The sequence below is a fragment of the Nomascus leucogenys genome, chromosome 8 (genome assembly GCF_006542625.1).
Source record: "Nomascus leucogenys isolate Asia chromosome 8, Asia_NLE_v1, whole genome shotgun sequence".
NCBI lineage: Eukaryota > Metazoa > Chordata > Mammalia > Primates > Hylobatidae > Nomascus > Nomascus leucogenys.
In genome coordinates, this window is record NC_044388.1 from 47,830,651 (window position 1) to 47,847,768 (window position 17,118).

Sequence of the window (17,118 nt, forward strand, 5' to 3'; positions counted from 1 at the left end):
CAAACTCACCAACAGCTTCTGCTGTACTTAGGAAGAAGCCTGTACTCAACTCTGCTATCTAGTTCACCTCCTGTCTCCCCTCTCCCCTTACAGAACCCTGCTCCAGTCGCCCCAGGTTTCTTTCAGTTCCTTCACAAAGTGACACTTTTTCTGCGCTGTTGGAAAGGCTGTTCCTTCTGAGACCACTCTTACTGCTTTCTCCTGGCTGACATCTCTCAGGGCTCAACTTAAATGACAGTCCTCCTGGAAGCCTTCCCAGACAAGCCTGGGTGCTTCTGTCAAATGCCACCTTAGCATTTTGTCCTTCTCCTAATAGCACTAATCACACTGTCTTGTAGCTTTAAAAAATTATCAAATAATTCAGACACCCAAAGAAGTAAAAAAATAATACAGAATGCACCGTATCACCCAACTTAAGCAATGAAACACTGCCAGTGAACCCCTTAAGGTTCTCCTCCCTTCCTGCTCTCAACTCTTACCGGAATTTAATGTTTATCTTTCTGAGAGCCAGGTGGGAAGGGGTCCCCAGAGAGACTCCTACTGGCCTGCACACTGGTGTGCTTTGCATGTCTGTGTTGGTTTGTAGGTAACTTCACTGCAGGCCTCCATCTTGTTTTACAATCTGGGGGCATGGCCTGTAACTCCCTGGTAAGGCTTTGTTTAGCAATCCTGCCTTAGATAATGAGTTCCTTTCTAATTTGATAGCTGCATGTTTTCCTAGCCCTGTCTCTTAAAGGATCCCACCCAGTGACTGAGGTTTCTTCTGCCTGTGTAACTATATATATATGTTGTGTATGATGTCTGTAAAAAGAGCTCTAATTAATCTGGCCTAAAGAAAGACAAGCGCTTAGATCAAATTTTTTTTAAAGAGAAGATAAAAGCTGTGGTACCTTTCAGTTTATGTGACTTTAATTTTTGAGAAATAACAGCTTTAAAGATTATTGGTAAAAAGCAGATGCTATCAAAATGTAAATAGGCGGACTAAATTATGCAGGCCAGATGCAAGGTTTGCTAAGTGTTTTAAGGTTATAAACTGCTTTTTGGGTTTTGAGAACTATTTGACTTGCTGGCTTCACAATTATTAAGGCCTGGGAACATATGGAACTAATCACATCCTTAATTATGCTAGGAGTCAAACCTTGGCTGCATCTAGCACACAAAACAACTTACCGTTTTACATTAAAATTAAAAAATTGCTAGGAGTTACTGTTTTAACATGTAATTGAGACTACTGGAAACAGATTTATATGCGAGGTGTGTAAGAACAGTAAATTTTTTTTTTTGAAACAGAGTCTTGCTCTGTCGCCCAGGTTGGAGTGCAGTGGCGCGATCAGGGCTCACTGAATCCTCCACCTCCTGGGTTCAAGCTATTCTCCTGCCTCAGCCTCCCAAGTAGCTGGAATTACAGGCATGTGCCACCATGCCCGGCTAATTTTTGTATTTTTAGTAGAGATGGGGTTTCACCATGTTGGCCAGGCTGGTCCCTAACTCCTGACCTCATGATCCACCTGCCTCAGCCTCCCAAAGTGCTTGGGATTACAGGCGTAAGCCACCACGCCCAGCCAAATGTGTTTTTTTGTAAAAGGTTATAAGAAGGCATGGAAATGTAAATTTTTGCCTAGGGTTAAAGGATTGTTTTAAATTAGATAGGATGAAGTTGCACGTTCAAACAAGTGGTGGAAGCATTGTGGAAATTAATCTTGCAAAGGGGTTCTCTATGTGAACATACTGACTAAATTTCAAAGGGTATCATGATTTTTCTGTAAATTGAGCATTGAAATAAAAGCACAACAAGGTATTAAGGCACTAATCTGCTCTTTGGCAAAATTTGTAAAGGGTTATAAAAGATTTTTGCTTCTTTAAAATTTCTGAGTCATCATTTTGGCAAAATAAATAACTTATGGTAATATGGAATTCTGTTTCATAACATCAAGTGCTTTAAACCTCGAACATATTTAACAGCCTTCCCAAAATCAAACTTCAGTTTCAAAATTGTCTTTCCTGATGTTTGGCTTTTTGGACAGTTTGGAATGCCCCTGAAATATTCAAAAAATAGGTAAACAGGATCATTTGACATGTTTAGGTACATGGGATTGCCAAAATGATGTTCAGTTTTCTTTAGGTTATATTTTTGTGAATAATGCTAATATATGTTCCAAAATTATGTGGGATTTCTAAAATTCTAATGTCTAAGTATACGCTATCAACCATAATTAAGGTTGTTAAGTTATTATAAACCACAGGGATAGCCAAACTTCTTTGTCAATTGTGTTTCTAACTACAACTAACCTGGACATTTTGCTATTCACAGATAATTGTTGTCTTGTTTTAATCATTTTCAAAAGATGGTTTATAATAAGCAATAGACTGGCAGTTACTCTCAAATACAGGTTTCTGATAACTTTGGAGATTGTCACATTGGAATAAAGGAAAATGTACAGGATTCATAAAGAGCTGAAGTGTTCACGAATATCAAGCAAAACAAGAACTAAATGGACTGAACTCAAAGCTGAAGCAACCTTTTTGACTTTTGCTGGGAATATTGCTGATCCTTGTTTTGTTTTTCAGAGTCAGGGACACTTATTTTAAAGTATTTATGGTCTTTAATAATTGAGTGAGGTATACTCCTGTCAACAAGATTTGGAGCATGCTTGTTTCTCTTTGCCTGGTTCCTTTTTTTTTGTGGACAGAGTCTTACTCTTTCGCCCAGGCTGGACTACAGTGGAGGGATCTTGGCTCACTGACACCTCCGCCTCCCTGGCTCAAGCGATTCTCCTGCCATAGCCTCCTGAGTAGCTGGGACTACAGGCGCGGGCCACCATGCCCAGGTACTTTTTGAATTTTTAGTAGAGATGGGGTTTCATTATGTTGTCCAGTCTGGTCTTGAACTCCTGATCTCAAGTGATCTGCCCGCCTTGGCCTTCCAAAGTATTGGGATTAGCTGTGAGCCACGGCACCCGGCCTGGTTCCTCTAGAATCTGGAAACTGTCTGTGAGTATTCTTAACTTGTGGGCAATATAGTTGTTTGGATCAGTGCGATAGGAATCCATTTATCTTTTGTTAACAAGATGCAATTGGAAAAACTGGTTATTTTCCTGAGGCTTTGACTGGAAGGCTATGCTTCTGTTTAAAGAGTCAATCTCAAATTGCAGAGCCAATAAAAGCCCAGTGGGGAAATTGGCCTCATACTCGTGTCTACACAGTCCCTGTACAGGGTTCCTGACCTGTGGTCAGTAAAGAATGTCACTTGCTAACAGGTTCCAGAGCTCCAAGTTTATCCTGGGACCTTAAGAGGAGAGGATCACCCAACCCAAGGTGTATCGTGGGTCCTTAAGAGGGGAGGATTAGCCCAGCTCATGGCTGGGATTGGCTTTCTCTTATCTGAGATTTCTTGTGGAACAGAGTTCCATCAAAGCCAGTCTAAAAGGCCTTTGTAGAAATAATTATTCTTGCTGCACTTTATGTAAATAATCAGGCTGAGTATAAGACTGAAGTCTATTTCGCAAACAACTGAGTCCTATCATAATTTCTTTTTTTTTTTTAAACAAAAATGAGGCCTGGAGAGAAATTATGTTCCAAAACTTATTCTTTCGTCATTCAATTCTAAACTCAGTTGTTCTTAAGTTTTTGCCTACATTTTTAGACCAACCCTGCTTGTGAACCAACCAGCAATCTCCAGCTGCAGCTCAGAAAGAACAAGAGGGATGGGTAATATTAAAAAATCGGGATTAGTATTCTAGTTATGAGCAATTATCCTGCAAATTCTGCCAGGCGATGGGAATAAATAGGGTGCCCATGATCCAGAGGTTTCCTTTTGGGAAAGTGTAAGACCAAGGGAGCTAACCACAGCCAAGCACCATGTACCCAAATCCTAGCAAACGTAACGATAACCACCAGTTATCTGGGTGTGTCACAAGACATCCTTCTCTCTCCCTCGTTGGAGGACTCAGTTCCACAGTTTTTCCTTAGCATTTGGCTTATGAGAAGGAGTCCGTGCAACCCCTCAACCCCTGAGCATAAGTGAGGTCTAGGGAACTCCAAGACTACTGACAGCAGGGGTGACAGGGCATACTTGGGTAGAGGAGATAATTCCCACCCCCTAGACCCCTGCTTCATGGATGCAAGCCGTTTTGGCACCCATGGTAGCACTTGCGAAGCTTGCCAGGACTTGGGGATGCAAGGATGGAAGAGGACGCTATTCCTTCCGCCCCTCACGTACCCCAGGTATCTGCTAGGAAGAGAACGGAACCAGGAATGCCTGCTCCCCTCTTTCTATATGGGTAGCCATTTATCCTCAGTCTGCATCATTTTCAAATGCATCTTGAACCCTTCGGATTCCTTTGAAAAAATGCCTTCTTTTTTTTTTTTCTCCTCCTCAGTTCACAATTACAATGCTAATTGTGTCTCCATACTATGGGACACTCCCCTCAGATGCATTTTCCAAACTCCCCTCAGATGCATTTGCCAAACTGGAAGGAGTTAATTTCCCAAACCTTAAACTGGCTGGCTTAGGATTGGTTTCAGGGGAAGGGAACCCAGAAGCCCAACATGCCAGCAAAAGGGTAAAGTTGTTTACCATTCGGACTTTTGGCCCCCCCTCCCTGTACAAATTGGTAAAAAGCCTCAGGATTTTTGAGCTGTCCTTATCCCTCCTCGTTTCTTTTTCTTTTTCTTTTTTTTTTTTTTTTGAGACAGGGTCTCATTCTGTCGCCCAGGCTGGAGTGCAGTGATGTGGTCTCGGCTCACTGCACCCTCCGTTCAAACGATTCTCCTGCCTCAGCTTCCTAAGTAGCTGGGAGTACAGGCAGGCACCACCACTGCTGGCTAATTTTTGTATTTTTAGTAGAGACAGGGTTTCACCATGTTGGCCAGGCTGGTCTCGAACTCCTGACCTGCCAGGCTGGAGTGCAGTGGTGTAATCTTGGCTCATTGCAACCTCTGCCTCCCGGATTCAAGTGATTCTCCTGCCTCAGCCTCCCAAGTAGCTGGGACTACAGGCACCTGCCACCACGCTCGGCTAATTTTTTGTATTTTTAGTAGTGACAGGGTTTCACCATGTTGGCTAGGATGGTCTTGATCTCTTGACCTCGTGATCCACCTGCCTTGGCCTCCCAAAGTGCTGGGATTACAGGCGTGAGCCACTGTGCCCGGCCATATGTGTTTAATAACCCAGTTTGTCTCTTCTTGCCTTCAGGACATCAAACGGTCATGCAACTGGAGCCTTGGACCATGGCCCCTTCTGCCGGGCACCCTTAGATAGGCCTCTGAGGGAGATCTGATTGCCATTTTCCCAAAACAGTGCCCCCTATCATCAGGAAGCAGTTAAGATCTGTTTTTGTCCCTATCCTTATCCTAATGGCAGTTAGATGGACTTCTTTAGAAGGGGGAATGAGCCAGATGGGAAGGGTTCCCTGGTAAAACTCCAACTGGCCTGTGCACTGCTCTGGCGCGGAGCCACATAAGTTCGCTCCTCAGTTTGCAGCTGGGAGGAGCCCGGCCCTCCTCTTCCTCGGTAGAACCTGGGATTTAATCTGTGAGGTCGGAAGCCTACAACTAGAACTCTGGCTCTGCTGAGTCCCTGTTCCCCTTTTTCTTCCTTTACACCCAATAAAACCCTGCCTTACCCTTCAAACTGTCTGCGAGCCTAATCTTTCCTGGCGTGTGACAAGGACCTCCACCGTCTTTAGCTGAACTAAGGAAAACTCCCGCAACATTTTCATGTGTGCCTTTGTATTTTTATTACATATATGGATGTCCCTAAACAACATACATTATTGTTTTGCTTTATATAAGTTACTACAAAGGCATTCTGCAATTTGCATTTTCCCCAGCCTTGTGTTTTGAGATTCATCCATGTGGATGCGGGAAGCTGTAGAGCACTCCCCTGCTGTGGGGCAGTTTGTTTTCTCTCGTTGGTGGACATTCAGCTTGTTGACAAGGTTTTGCAATTTTACAAACACCTCTGCTATGGGTATTACTGTACCTGTCCCTTATACCTGCGATAGCGTCTCCGGCATACAGCCAGGAATGGGTGTGCACACTCCTCGGCCTGCTCCCTTCCACTTCGTCAGCCTGGCCGGGGGCTCTTCCAAGAGGTGGGGCCGCTTGGTGGCTTCTAAGTCGTGCCTCTCCCTCTGGGTAATAAACGCCTTGGGGGCAGGGACTCTGCAGTCCTGCTTACTGAGGCGTTTTCCAAAACAGGGACCGAGGGCTCTGACACCCGTGCGGAGGGTGGCCGGCGGGCGCGGGAGTTTGGCAGAATGCGGCTGGGGAAGGTGGGGCGGGGAAGGAAGGCTCCTGCCCTGCAGGGGCCTCTCTTCCGGCCGTTTCTCTTCCCGAAGACAAACACTCCCAACGCAGGGGCGCAGAGCCTCGGCTTCTTTCTTGGCCAGCTCCCCCAGGGCAGGGCCTAGCATGGCCCGGCCCAGCCCCTGGGTTCCCCCGCCCGCAGCTCCCGGGCGCCTCCGCCTCCCGCGGTGACTCAGGCGGCGGTGACGGCAGCAGAGGGGGCGATGACGGGCGCGCGGGCGTCCGCGGCGGAGCAGCGCAGGGCGCGGCGCGGCGGGCAGGCAGGGGCGGCTGAGCGGGCGGCGGGCATGAGCGGGGCGGGCAGGGCGCTGGCCGCGCTGCTGCTGGCCGCGTCCGTGCTGAGCGCCGCGCTGCTGGCCCCCAGCGGCTCTGCGGAGCGCGATGCCCAAGCCGCGCCGCCACGAGGTGAGTGCACACCTCCTACCGCCGCCCAGCCGGCTCGGAGCGCAGCGTCCCCTCTCCGCGGCACCGCCCCTACCTCCGTGCGCGGCGCCGAGCGCTAGGCCGGGCCGGAACCTCCCCCACGGCCCAGGCTGTTGCTGCGACTTCGCGGTCCCGCGCCCCAGACCGGAGGCCGGACCTCGGGGTGCTGCGGCCGGGCCCCGCGGAGGCGGGGGAGGGGGCGGTTCGGGCCGCGGCGGAGTGGAACCTGGGCGCCCAGGCGGCGCCCACCCCAGCGCAGCCTGCGTCCTGGCGTCTTCCGTCTAAATAGAGGCCTGGGATCGGGACGCCGGCACCCCACACACTGGCAGCCAGGAGGCGGGCCAGCCGAGGACTGGGGTGCTCGGACTCCCCCTGCGCCCAGTCCACTGTTGGGAGGGACTTAGAGCAGGGTCCCTTCCTGAGGGCCTCGTCCCCGAGGACGTGGCGCCGGAGCCGTGCGACCCATTGGCTTCGGCGGGCGGGAAGGCCGGGGCGTTCGCCCCGCGCTGGGGTTGAACCTGCGTAGATGTGCGGCGGATGAGGAACCGCAGAGAAGGCGGTGGGGGCGCGGCCTGCAGCCCGGTCCCGGGCGAGCCCTCCGCGCGTCTCCCCTCGGCGCGTTTTCCTTCCCTCCAGCGTGACTGGGAAGCCGCCGCCGCTGCCGCCGCTGCCGCTGAATCGGGGTCGCGGCCTGGGAGGGGCCAAGCTGGGCGCTTTTGCCCCGGCCCCGGTCGCTTGTCCGGTGCGCTGGCTTAAGAGGCGCTCAGCTCAGCCCGTGATTGCACAACTGGCTTGCTCTCCGAACTCGCTGGGGAAAACGGTGACAAACACAGATTCCAGGCCTCTATCTAGACCCCTGCACCGGGGAGCCCCAGGCCCTAGGAGGTCCTTCGCACACGCCCCTTCCAGAGGGGTCGGTCAAGCATCGCAAACGCCTTTGGGTAGGAGGGACGGTGGGAGTCACCTGTCTTTCTTTCCCCTCTCGCGCCCTTTTCTTGGTCAGAATACGAAGTTTTAGTGTCTGTGTATGGAGTTCAAACGACCGCTCCTCCCCAAGCAGAGCTGGAGGAGAAAGGCGTTGTGAATTTTGGAAAAGCGGCTCAGAGGATTACATTCTGTGTGCTCCTTGATCCACCCAACCTGGATCTCCTGCGCGCCCCTCCTTTAAAATTGCAAGGACCCGGGGAAGTTATGTAATCTGCCTGATCACAATTTGTCAGGGACTGATCCCGCCGAACACTCTTTGCATTTTAGCACCAGTATTAGCTTATCAAAGGGCACTTACTTTAGGCAGAGGTGGTTTGTAAATAGTAATCACACGTAGTGAGGGGAAGCCGCGTTGGGACAGCAAAGCTTTCCCTGCCGCCTGGAGCCCATGTTTGGGCCGCACAGCTTTCCTACTGAAAACGTCATCATCTTCCTTCTTTTTGAAAACTCAGCATTTACTTGAAAAAAAAAAAAAAAAAAAGTAGACTGTGTCTTTAAAAATATGCCCAGCAAAGATAACTCACGAGCAGAGAGCTAGACCAGAAATTAAATATTTGGAAAGGAAATAAAGGTGTAATACACAAGCAGCACATTTATCCCCGCACCATTGGAAGGTGACTTTATTTGGTAATTTGCCCACCAAGACGATGTAGACCAGAGGAGAGAGAACGCTCTGTAACGGTCTGGGGGTATTGCCCTGGAATTTCTTAGGTCAGCTGCTGTGTGGGAAGGTGACAGCTTTTTCTTGAAGCTGAACATCAAGCTCAGTTTCGAGGTCATATTTGATGGCTTAGTAATTGGGTCCTCTGGTCGTGTCTGTAAGTGATACAGACTTATTATTATTTTTAAAAACCACATTCAAATAATGCAAAGTAAAAAAAAAAGGTGTCAAAATCCGCTGGCGTTACTCTGACAGTCTCTAGCTGTGGTTCCCTAGCTGTGGTCTTCACCTTCGGCTGCACACTCGAATTCCTTTGGGAGGTTCGTTGTTTTTTTGTGGGAAATTAAAAAAATCATGCCGATTGGGCAGAGATTCTGATTTAATTGGTCTGGAATGGGGCCAGGGCATTGGTAACTTTTGTAGTTTTTTTAGAGCTTCCTCAGGTAATTTTGACATTCAGTGCACATTCCCAAATAGCATAGTTAGTAACAATGACAATGAAGAGCGTTCAGCCTAAAATTCATGTTGGATAATCTAAGTATAAAATAAGTACCTTATTCCGCCCACGACCAAAGGGTTAGAGAAACATGAGTACACACAGTACTTATTCCATCTACCAAGGGATGATGATGTATGGAGAAATTACGAAGGAAAAGCTCATGGCTTCATGATCTCTTGGCTATGATCAAGTGTAGGAAAAAGACTACAGAGAGTGACTAGAAATTTGAAAATGGAAGCCATTAAAACTGAAGAAGGGAAATGAAAAAGAACTATTTGAAAACAGTGATGACAAATTGACGAAGGATTTAATATTTTTGTCTTTAATGTAGAGAAGTTATGCAAATACTTCAGAAGGTGTCAGGGATTAAATAAAGGTAGTTAAATAAATAAATAATTCAAGAATTCATATGAAAGGCACATACTGATGGTAAACATTTGGAAAACATGTTCAAACTTGTTAATCACAAATTCAAAACTAAAATAATTAGGACATCCACCAGGCTAACAAATGAGGGAAACATGGAAAGGCTAATCAGGCTGGGCTTATAGGGAGGGATCTGTTGAGGCTCAGGAGACTGGTTAGCCGTTAGGTGCACAGTTAGACTGACTTCAGCTTAAATCCTGGCTGCTAATAGGTGACCTTGGGCAAGCTGCTTGACCTCTTTAGGCCTCAGATGCCTCATCCCAAAATGGAGACACCAGGAGCTATTTCTTTCTTTTTTTTTTTTTTTGAGACAGAGTCTTGCTCTGTCGCCCAGGCTGGAGTGCAGTGGTGTGAACTCAGGTCACTGCAAGCTCCGCCTCCCAGGTTCACACCATTCTCCTGACTCAGCCTCCCGAGTAGCTGGGACTATAGGTGCCCACCATCACGCCTGACTAATTTTTTTTTTTTTTTGTATTTTTTAGTAGAGATGGGGTTTCACCGTGTTAGCCAGGATGGTCTCGATCTCCTGATCTCATGATCCACCCTCCTTGGCCTCCCAAACTGCTGGGATTACAGGCGCGAGCCACTACACCTGGCCCACCAGGAGCTATTTCATAGGGCTCTTGGGGCCTGGTGGTTCTTTGGTAAGTGTGGTTCTTTGTACTACCTGGGAGATCTCAACCATCACAGCTGTCATTAGAAATCAGCACAACTGAATTGGAGAGAAATTTCATAATGCATATCAGAAGCTATTCAAAAGCCTGTTTTTGGTTAAAGATTTTACTTTTGGGCCCGGTGTGCTGGCTCACGCCTGTAGTCCTAGCACTTTTGGGAGGTTGAGGTGGGAAGATCACTTGAGCCCAGGAGATTGAGACCAGCCTAGGTAACATGGTGAAACCCTGTGTCTACAAAAAAATACAAAAAAGGAAAAATTAGCTGGATGTGCTGGCATGCTCCTATAGTCCCAGCTACTTGGGAGGCTGAGGTGGGAGGATTGCTTGAACTCAGGAGGTTGAGGCTGCAGTGGGCCGAGATCTTGCCACTGCACTCCATCCTGGGAGACAGAGTGAGACTCTGTCTCAAAAAAAAAAAAAAAAAAAAAATTAAACTGGATGTTCCCGATCCTGAAGAGGCTCTGTTGGCCTCTGCATTGGTTGGATGTGACCTGGATCACTGTAATGTGTATGTGTTGAGCACTTGTTTCTGTGCCAACCACTTTGTAGATGGTCAAGTTTAGCTTTCCCAGTGGTCTCATGAGGCACATACTCTTATGACCCTTAATTTATTGGTGAGGAAACTGAGGCAGGTTGGGGTTCAGATTCAAGTTTAACTTGAATTTATCCCGCTATGTCATACTCCAGGTCCCAAACATTGCTTCCACTGAAAGCTTTCCAGGAGACCAAAGAACAGAAAAAATGATTGTGAAAGCTTTCTTTGGCCTAGAGGACAAAAAGGTGTAGTGGATTATTAAGAGTTTTATACTGCAGGGCTTGTCTTCACTGAGAGCTAAATAAAAGTAAATTAAGATAAACTTAAAAATGAGGGATTGAGGCCCGGCACAGTGGCTCATGCCTGTAATCCCAGCACTTTGGGAGGCCGAGGCGGGCAGATCACGAGGTCAAGAGATTGAGACCATCCTGGCCAACGTGGTGAAACCCCGTCACTACTAAAAATACAAAAATTAGCTGGGTTTGGTGGTGCGTGCCTGTAGTCCCAGCTACTCAGGAGGCTGAGGCAGGAGAATGGCTTGAACCCGGGTGGTAGAGGTTGCAGTGAGCCGAGATCGCGCCACTGCACTCCTGCCTGGGTGACAGAGCAAGACTCCGTTTAAAAAAAAAAAAAGAAAGACAGAGGGATTGAGCTGGCTACGTGAAGAATTCCTGATTCTGCCATTCAAATGAGTGACTAGGGAGCTCAGAGGAAGCTTTCCCATTACAAAATGGAGACTGAGTTCTTACCTTCCTCATTGTGTTATTAAGTAGTTCCCCATTTTTTTCTTTTGGGTAAATTTACTCAGAGGATAAATTCTCTTTTATATAATATCATATAAATGGCCCAGTTGGCTGAAACGAACCACTTTGCTTTGACTTTTAGACAAGAGCAGTTCACTTTATTTTTCCTACCAAATTGGCACACATGATTTTAGAATGTGCGTCATCTTTCTGTCATCCTCAGCACATCATCTAGTGAACTGGTGAGCTGTGTGATGAGTCAGTCCAGGAGCAGTGAGTTTCTCTGCCCTTCAGACTGAGGCTTGTCTTAAAACTGTCTGCTTACCCCTCTCCGATCTGCCATGGAAATTAGGATATTCCAGACTCCAAAACAAAGTGATAGAAAGCAGCACTTCTCAAACTTTCAAGGGACGTGCACCCCACCCCTGGGCCTCGCTAACCTGTCTGACTCAAGCAGGTTCTGCATTTCTAACAAGCTGCCTGGCTGCAATCGCAGCTGAGTAACATGGTAGGGGAGAAAGCTTGAAGTTTAGAGTCATACAAATTGGGTTCATATCAGTTATTTCATTGAAAAACCGTGGCCACAGGCAGTTATCTAATTCTTGAGAGGCCTAATTTATTCATTTGTAAAGTGGGAAAAATACCTAGCTCATAAGATTGTCATTATTATAGGAAAACTACTAAATTCAGTACATGTCACATCTTAGCACTTGATGAATATAAGTTCCTTACACGATCCTTTGATGCACTAGATGTGAGTGGTGTTGACTGAATCCTCTTTTGTAGTAGAGACATCTGTGCAAAAGGAGACCTGTGTGTGTGCATGTGTGTGTGTGCACATGCATGCATGCATGCACATATATCTGTGCATACACAAAGTAATGTGTGAGAGACCCCAGAAATCCCAGAGTGTAGGCTTTTGAGAAGCACTACTGGAAGCAACTGTTTACACGAATGTACTTTGTCTCTAACACATCTTTCGGGTGCCTTTTTTTTTTTTTAACTTTTCCTAATTTCTGCCAGACTTAGACAAAAAAAGACATGCAGAGCTGAAGATGGATCAGGCTTTGCTACTCATCCATAATGAACTTCTCTGGACCAACTTGACTGTCTACTGGAAATCTGAATGCTGTTATCACGTATGTATCAGTTCACACTCAGTTCTGTTTGCTTTGGGGCTTGTTTGATATGATCCTTAATGCTGTCATATCTAAAGCCCTTCACAAGTTAATTTCAGTTTTGTAGCTAAGGAAACAAAGAAGCTATATAAAGAGTCAGAAGAAATACAGTCAGGGGAGGATGCCTAGGAATGCACAGCATCTATTTTTATCTTTTCATCTACTCATCCTTTAAAAAACCAGTTCTCAGGGATGAACAACCTTGATAGACTATGTTTTATTTTCCTCCTCTCTAGTGCATAACCCTCTTGCTGGACCAGAGAAGGAAGGAGTGAGACACCAGGGTATTCTCCAGGGGCCAGCAGAGTGGGCAGCCAGCAGGGAGGTGCAAGTTGAGGGAGTGGCAGTTATTCCAGGGCCTGCCTCCCTGATGATAACAAATGCATTTTCTCTGAAGGGTTTACTCCTATTCTAGACCTTGTTGCTTTTTAAGGACAAGGCTATTCTTTCATGTAAAATAAAATACTCTACTATGCAACCGTAAAAAAAGAATGAAATCATGTCCTTTGCAGCAACATGGATGCGGTTGGCAGCCAGTATCCTAAGTGAATTAACACAGGAATAGAAAGCCAAATACTGCATGTTCTCACTTCTAAGTGGAGCGAAGCATTGGGTACTCATGAACATAAAGGTGGGAACAGGAGACACTAGGGACTATTTGGGCTGCAGTACCCAAGCAGTACTGAAAAACTTGGGTACTACAGCCGAGTAGTACCTATAGGGCTGAAAAACTACCTACTGGGTACTGTGCTCACCACCTGGGAGACAGGATCATTCATGCCCCAAACTTCAGCATCATGCACTATACCCATGTAACAAACGTGCACATGTGCCCCTGAATCTAAAATAAAAATTGAGATGATAAAATATTTTTGCCGGGCACAGTGGCTCACGCCTGTAATCCCAGCACTTTGGGAGACCGAGGCAGGGGGATCACCTGAGGTCAGGAGTTCGAGACCAGTCTGACCAACATGGAGAAACCCCGTCTCTACTAAAAATACAAAATTACCAGGCATGGTGGCGCATGACTGTATTCCCAGCTACTTGGGAGGCTGAGGCAGGAGAATCGCTTGAACCCGGAAGGTGGAGGTTGCAGTGAGCCGAGATCGCGCCATTGTACTCCAGCCTGGGCAACAAAAGCGAAACTCTGTCTCAAAAAAAAGAAAAAATTTTTATTGCCAAATTGAGAGCTTCATTATACCTACCATCAGAGGTTGAATTTTAATTTATATTGAGTGACTGTTTACTATAAATGCTTTAAAAAACAAACTTAAAATCTCCAGTATGGGCACCAGCTGAAAAGATGATGGAGCAATAGATGATACCTTCTCTATTTGAATAAACCTACTGAAAGGTCTGTAAAGTAATATGAAACAAGAAAAAATCTATTATATTAAGAAAAAGTAGCTTAAGAAAAAGAAAAAAATTATCGGCCTACAAAAAGAACATAAAGAATCTTGAAAATAATCAACAATAGCTGAAATTAAAAGTGACAGGAACCAGATAATTCAGTGAATGGGCAAAATGTCTTCTAAAAAGACTTAATTAGGGTCTAAAATCCACAGAAAAGTTGAGGGGGGAGAAAGACTGTCGTCAAGGTGTTAGGTGTAGGGCAAGTAAGACCGTTATTAGAATAAAACAAGTAGGATCATTGGCATACAACAATGATGCCATGGACAAATTAAAGAATTAAAAAAGAGGCCGGGCACGGTAGCTCACACCTGTAATCCCAGCACTTTGGGAGGCCAAGGAGGGTGGATTACCTGAGGTCTGGAGTTAGAGATCAGCCTGGCCAACATGGTGAAACCCCATCTCTACGAAAAAATACGAAAAATTAACCGGGCATGGTAGCAGGTACCTGTAATCCCAGCTACTTGGGAGGCTGAGGCTGGAGAATCGCTTGAACTCAGGTGGGGGCAGAGGTTGCAGTGAGCCGAGATCATGCCATTGCACTCCAACCCGGGCAACAAGAGTGAAACTCCGTCTCAAGAAGAAAAAAAAAAAAAAAAAAAATGAAAAAACAGGAAGACAGGCCGTGCACGGTGGCTCACTCTTATAAGCAGCACTTTGGGTGGCCTAGTGGGCATATCATGAGGTCAGGAGTTCGAGACCAGCCTGGACAGCATGGTGAAACCCCGTCTCTACTAAAAATACAAAAATTAGCTGGGCACAGTGGTGTGTGCCTATAATCCCAGCTACTTGGGAGGCTGAGGCAGGAGAATCGTTTAACCCTGGGAGGCAGAGGTAGCAGTGAGCTGAGATCGAGCCACTGCACTCCAGCCTGGGCATCAGAGCGAGACTCTGTCTCAATAAATAAATAAATAAATAAATAAAGGAATTAACTACATGAGACTGTTTTAAGAAAAAAATTGCCAATTTACTTAAAAGAGCGTGGAGATAATTACATCAGGAAAATGTATGAAGAAGTGACACAGTGTTTGTATTTAATCATAGTAGTAGAAAATATCCCATTATTGCAAAAAAGATTTTAGCCTGGAAACTGGAAAGACACTTATGACTCTTTTAAGATTAACTAGAGACTGATAAAATTATGTCTAGACATAAACTGTTTTAAATTTTGAACTTTAATGATAATTTTTAAAATTTTAGGCCGGGCGCGGTGGCTCACGCCTGTAATCCCAGCACTTTGGGAGGCTGAGGCGGGCGGATCATGAAGTCAGGAGATCGAGACCATCCTGGCTAACATGGTGAAACCCCGTCTCTACTAAACAAATACAAAAAGTTAGCCGGGCGTGGTGGCGGGCGCCTGTAGTCCCAGCTACTCAGGAGGCTGAGGCAGGAGAATGGCGTGAACCAGGGAGGCGGAGTTTGCAGTGAGCCGAGATCGTGCCACTGTACTCCAGCCTGGGCGACAGAGCAAGACTCGGTCTCAAAAAAAAAAAAAAAAAAATTAAGCAGATGTAGGTTATAGGAGACACAAGTATGCAAAACATGCAAATTATAATAACTTCCTACATTTAGTAAGCCAGATAATAAAAATCTGGGGCTGATGGAAGGGTATCTTTAAGATATTTAAGGTGAAGGTATGCCTAAGAGATCAGTTACTAGCTGAGTTGAAGAATTTCCTGTTGTGTTTCCTTCTTTATCTCACTTCCTTAAAGTAGAAAGACCTTTTATTTTATTTATTTATTTTTTTTAAGACGGAGTCTTGCTCTGTCACCCAGGCTGGAGTGCAGTGGCACGATCTCGGCTCATCGCAAGCTCCACCTCCTGGGTTCAAGCAATTCTCCTGCCTCAGCCTCCCGAGTAGCTGGGACTACAGGCGCCCACCACCGTGCCCGGTAATTTTGTATTTTTAGTAGAGACAGGGTTTCACCATTTTGGCCAGGCTGGTCCTGAACTCCTGACCTTGTGATCCGCCCACCTCAGCCTCCCAGAGTGCTGGCATTACCGACGTGAGCCACTGCGGATGGCCAACATTTAGTTTTTTGTAAGTAAGATGTTCTCAGTATGGTAAACAGTTAATGTTTCTGTATCTTTAAAATATTACTAAAAAAAGAAGACTGAGCCATGCGAGGTAGTTCACACCTGTAATCCCAGCACTTTGGGAGGCCAAGGCGAGAGGATCGCTTGAGGTAGGAGTTTGAGACCAGCTGGGGCAACAAAGTCCTCATCTCTTTCAAAACAAAACAAAACCAAAAAAAAAAACAAGACTATACAATGTGGAAAATACATGAAAAAGAGAAGATATTGTGAGTATTTAAAATTGCTTTTGGAAAGAGAAGAGCTATACATACATACCTTAGTAAATAAAGTATTAAAAACTAAAATATATTATTGCACTCATAAAGAATACAATGAAAACTTGTACTTTTTGATGAAGTAGATATTAGAATAAAAGGGGCTAGTTAAGCATTTGCATAAACAGTAAATACTAATGCTAAAATATGAACACCCTAAATGAAAAGGCACCAAATTTATGTGGGTCCCCAAAGTACATCGAAAACAATGGTAGCAGCTAATAATACAAAGCAAAGTCATAGTAGAGACAAATGATAAGATACTCTTATCAGGGCAAACATTTTGAAGGTTTCATCGTAGAGCTGGTGAACTGAGCCGAATAATGTCAGGGAGTGAGGTGGTTAAGAGCTTGGATTCTGCAGTCCGAGTGTCTGGTTTGAATCCCACCTCTGTCACTTGTGTTACTTTGAGTATGGTTCTCGCCTTCTGTCTGCTTCTCTTCCCCTGTGAAGCTGGAAAAATAACGGAACCTGCCCCTGAGCTCCTTGGGAGTGTTTTGTGACTGAGTGTCTGTAAGCTGAAGCAGAGTGAGACCTCTCCACGTGTCAGTGTTGCTGGCAATAGACATTAGTAACGTGTGGCAGAAATTAAATGGAAAAAGTAGATAAATTCAAAAATTCCTGTATATATTTGTTTCACAAAACACTCATCATATGTTAAGTCAAAAGAGACTGAATAAATTTAAAAAAGCAGGGATTATGTATTCTACCTCATACTTCTGCACAACAAAGAAACAAACTAATATAATAAGGGTTATAATATAAATACGAGCATTTCGTAGAAAGTCTTTAGATCAGGCCAAAGCAATTCCTATGAAAAAAATGCATGTAAATGTTCATAATAATAAAGATGATGGTAATAGAAATTGCAGCTACTGTTTCCTGAGGACTTGTTCAGTGTTTTAGGTGTGTCTCATTTAAC

General features: G+C 45.5%; 1 protein-coding gene across 5 annotated transcripts in view; it reads left to right on the forward strand.

The window, feature by feature from the left end:
• The first annotated feature begins 6,483 nt into the window (after positions 1-6,483).
• HGSNAT (heparan-alpha-glucosaminide N-acetyltransferase) overlaps positions 6,484-17,118 on the forward strand; it is a 61,464-nt gene continuing 50,829 nt past the window's right edge. The window contains exons 1-2 of one of the 5 annotated variants that reach the window (XM_030817220.1): positions 6,484-6,714; positions 12,281-12,396. In XM_030817220.1, coding sequence (XP_030673080.1) covers positions 6,513-6,714; positions 12,281-12,396 — 318 coding nt within the window. In that variant the 5' untranslated portion in view covers positions 6,484-6,512. Of the gene's footprint in view, positions 6,715-9,929; positions 9,950-12,280; positions 12,397-17,118 lie in introns of those variants that run through there. The other 4 variants (XM_030817217.1, XM_030817215.1, XM_030817219.1 and 1 more) reach the window with 4 other exon arrangements.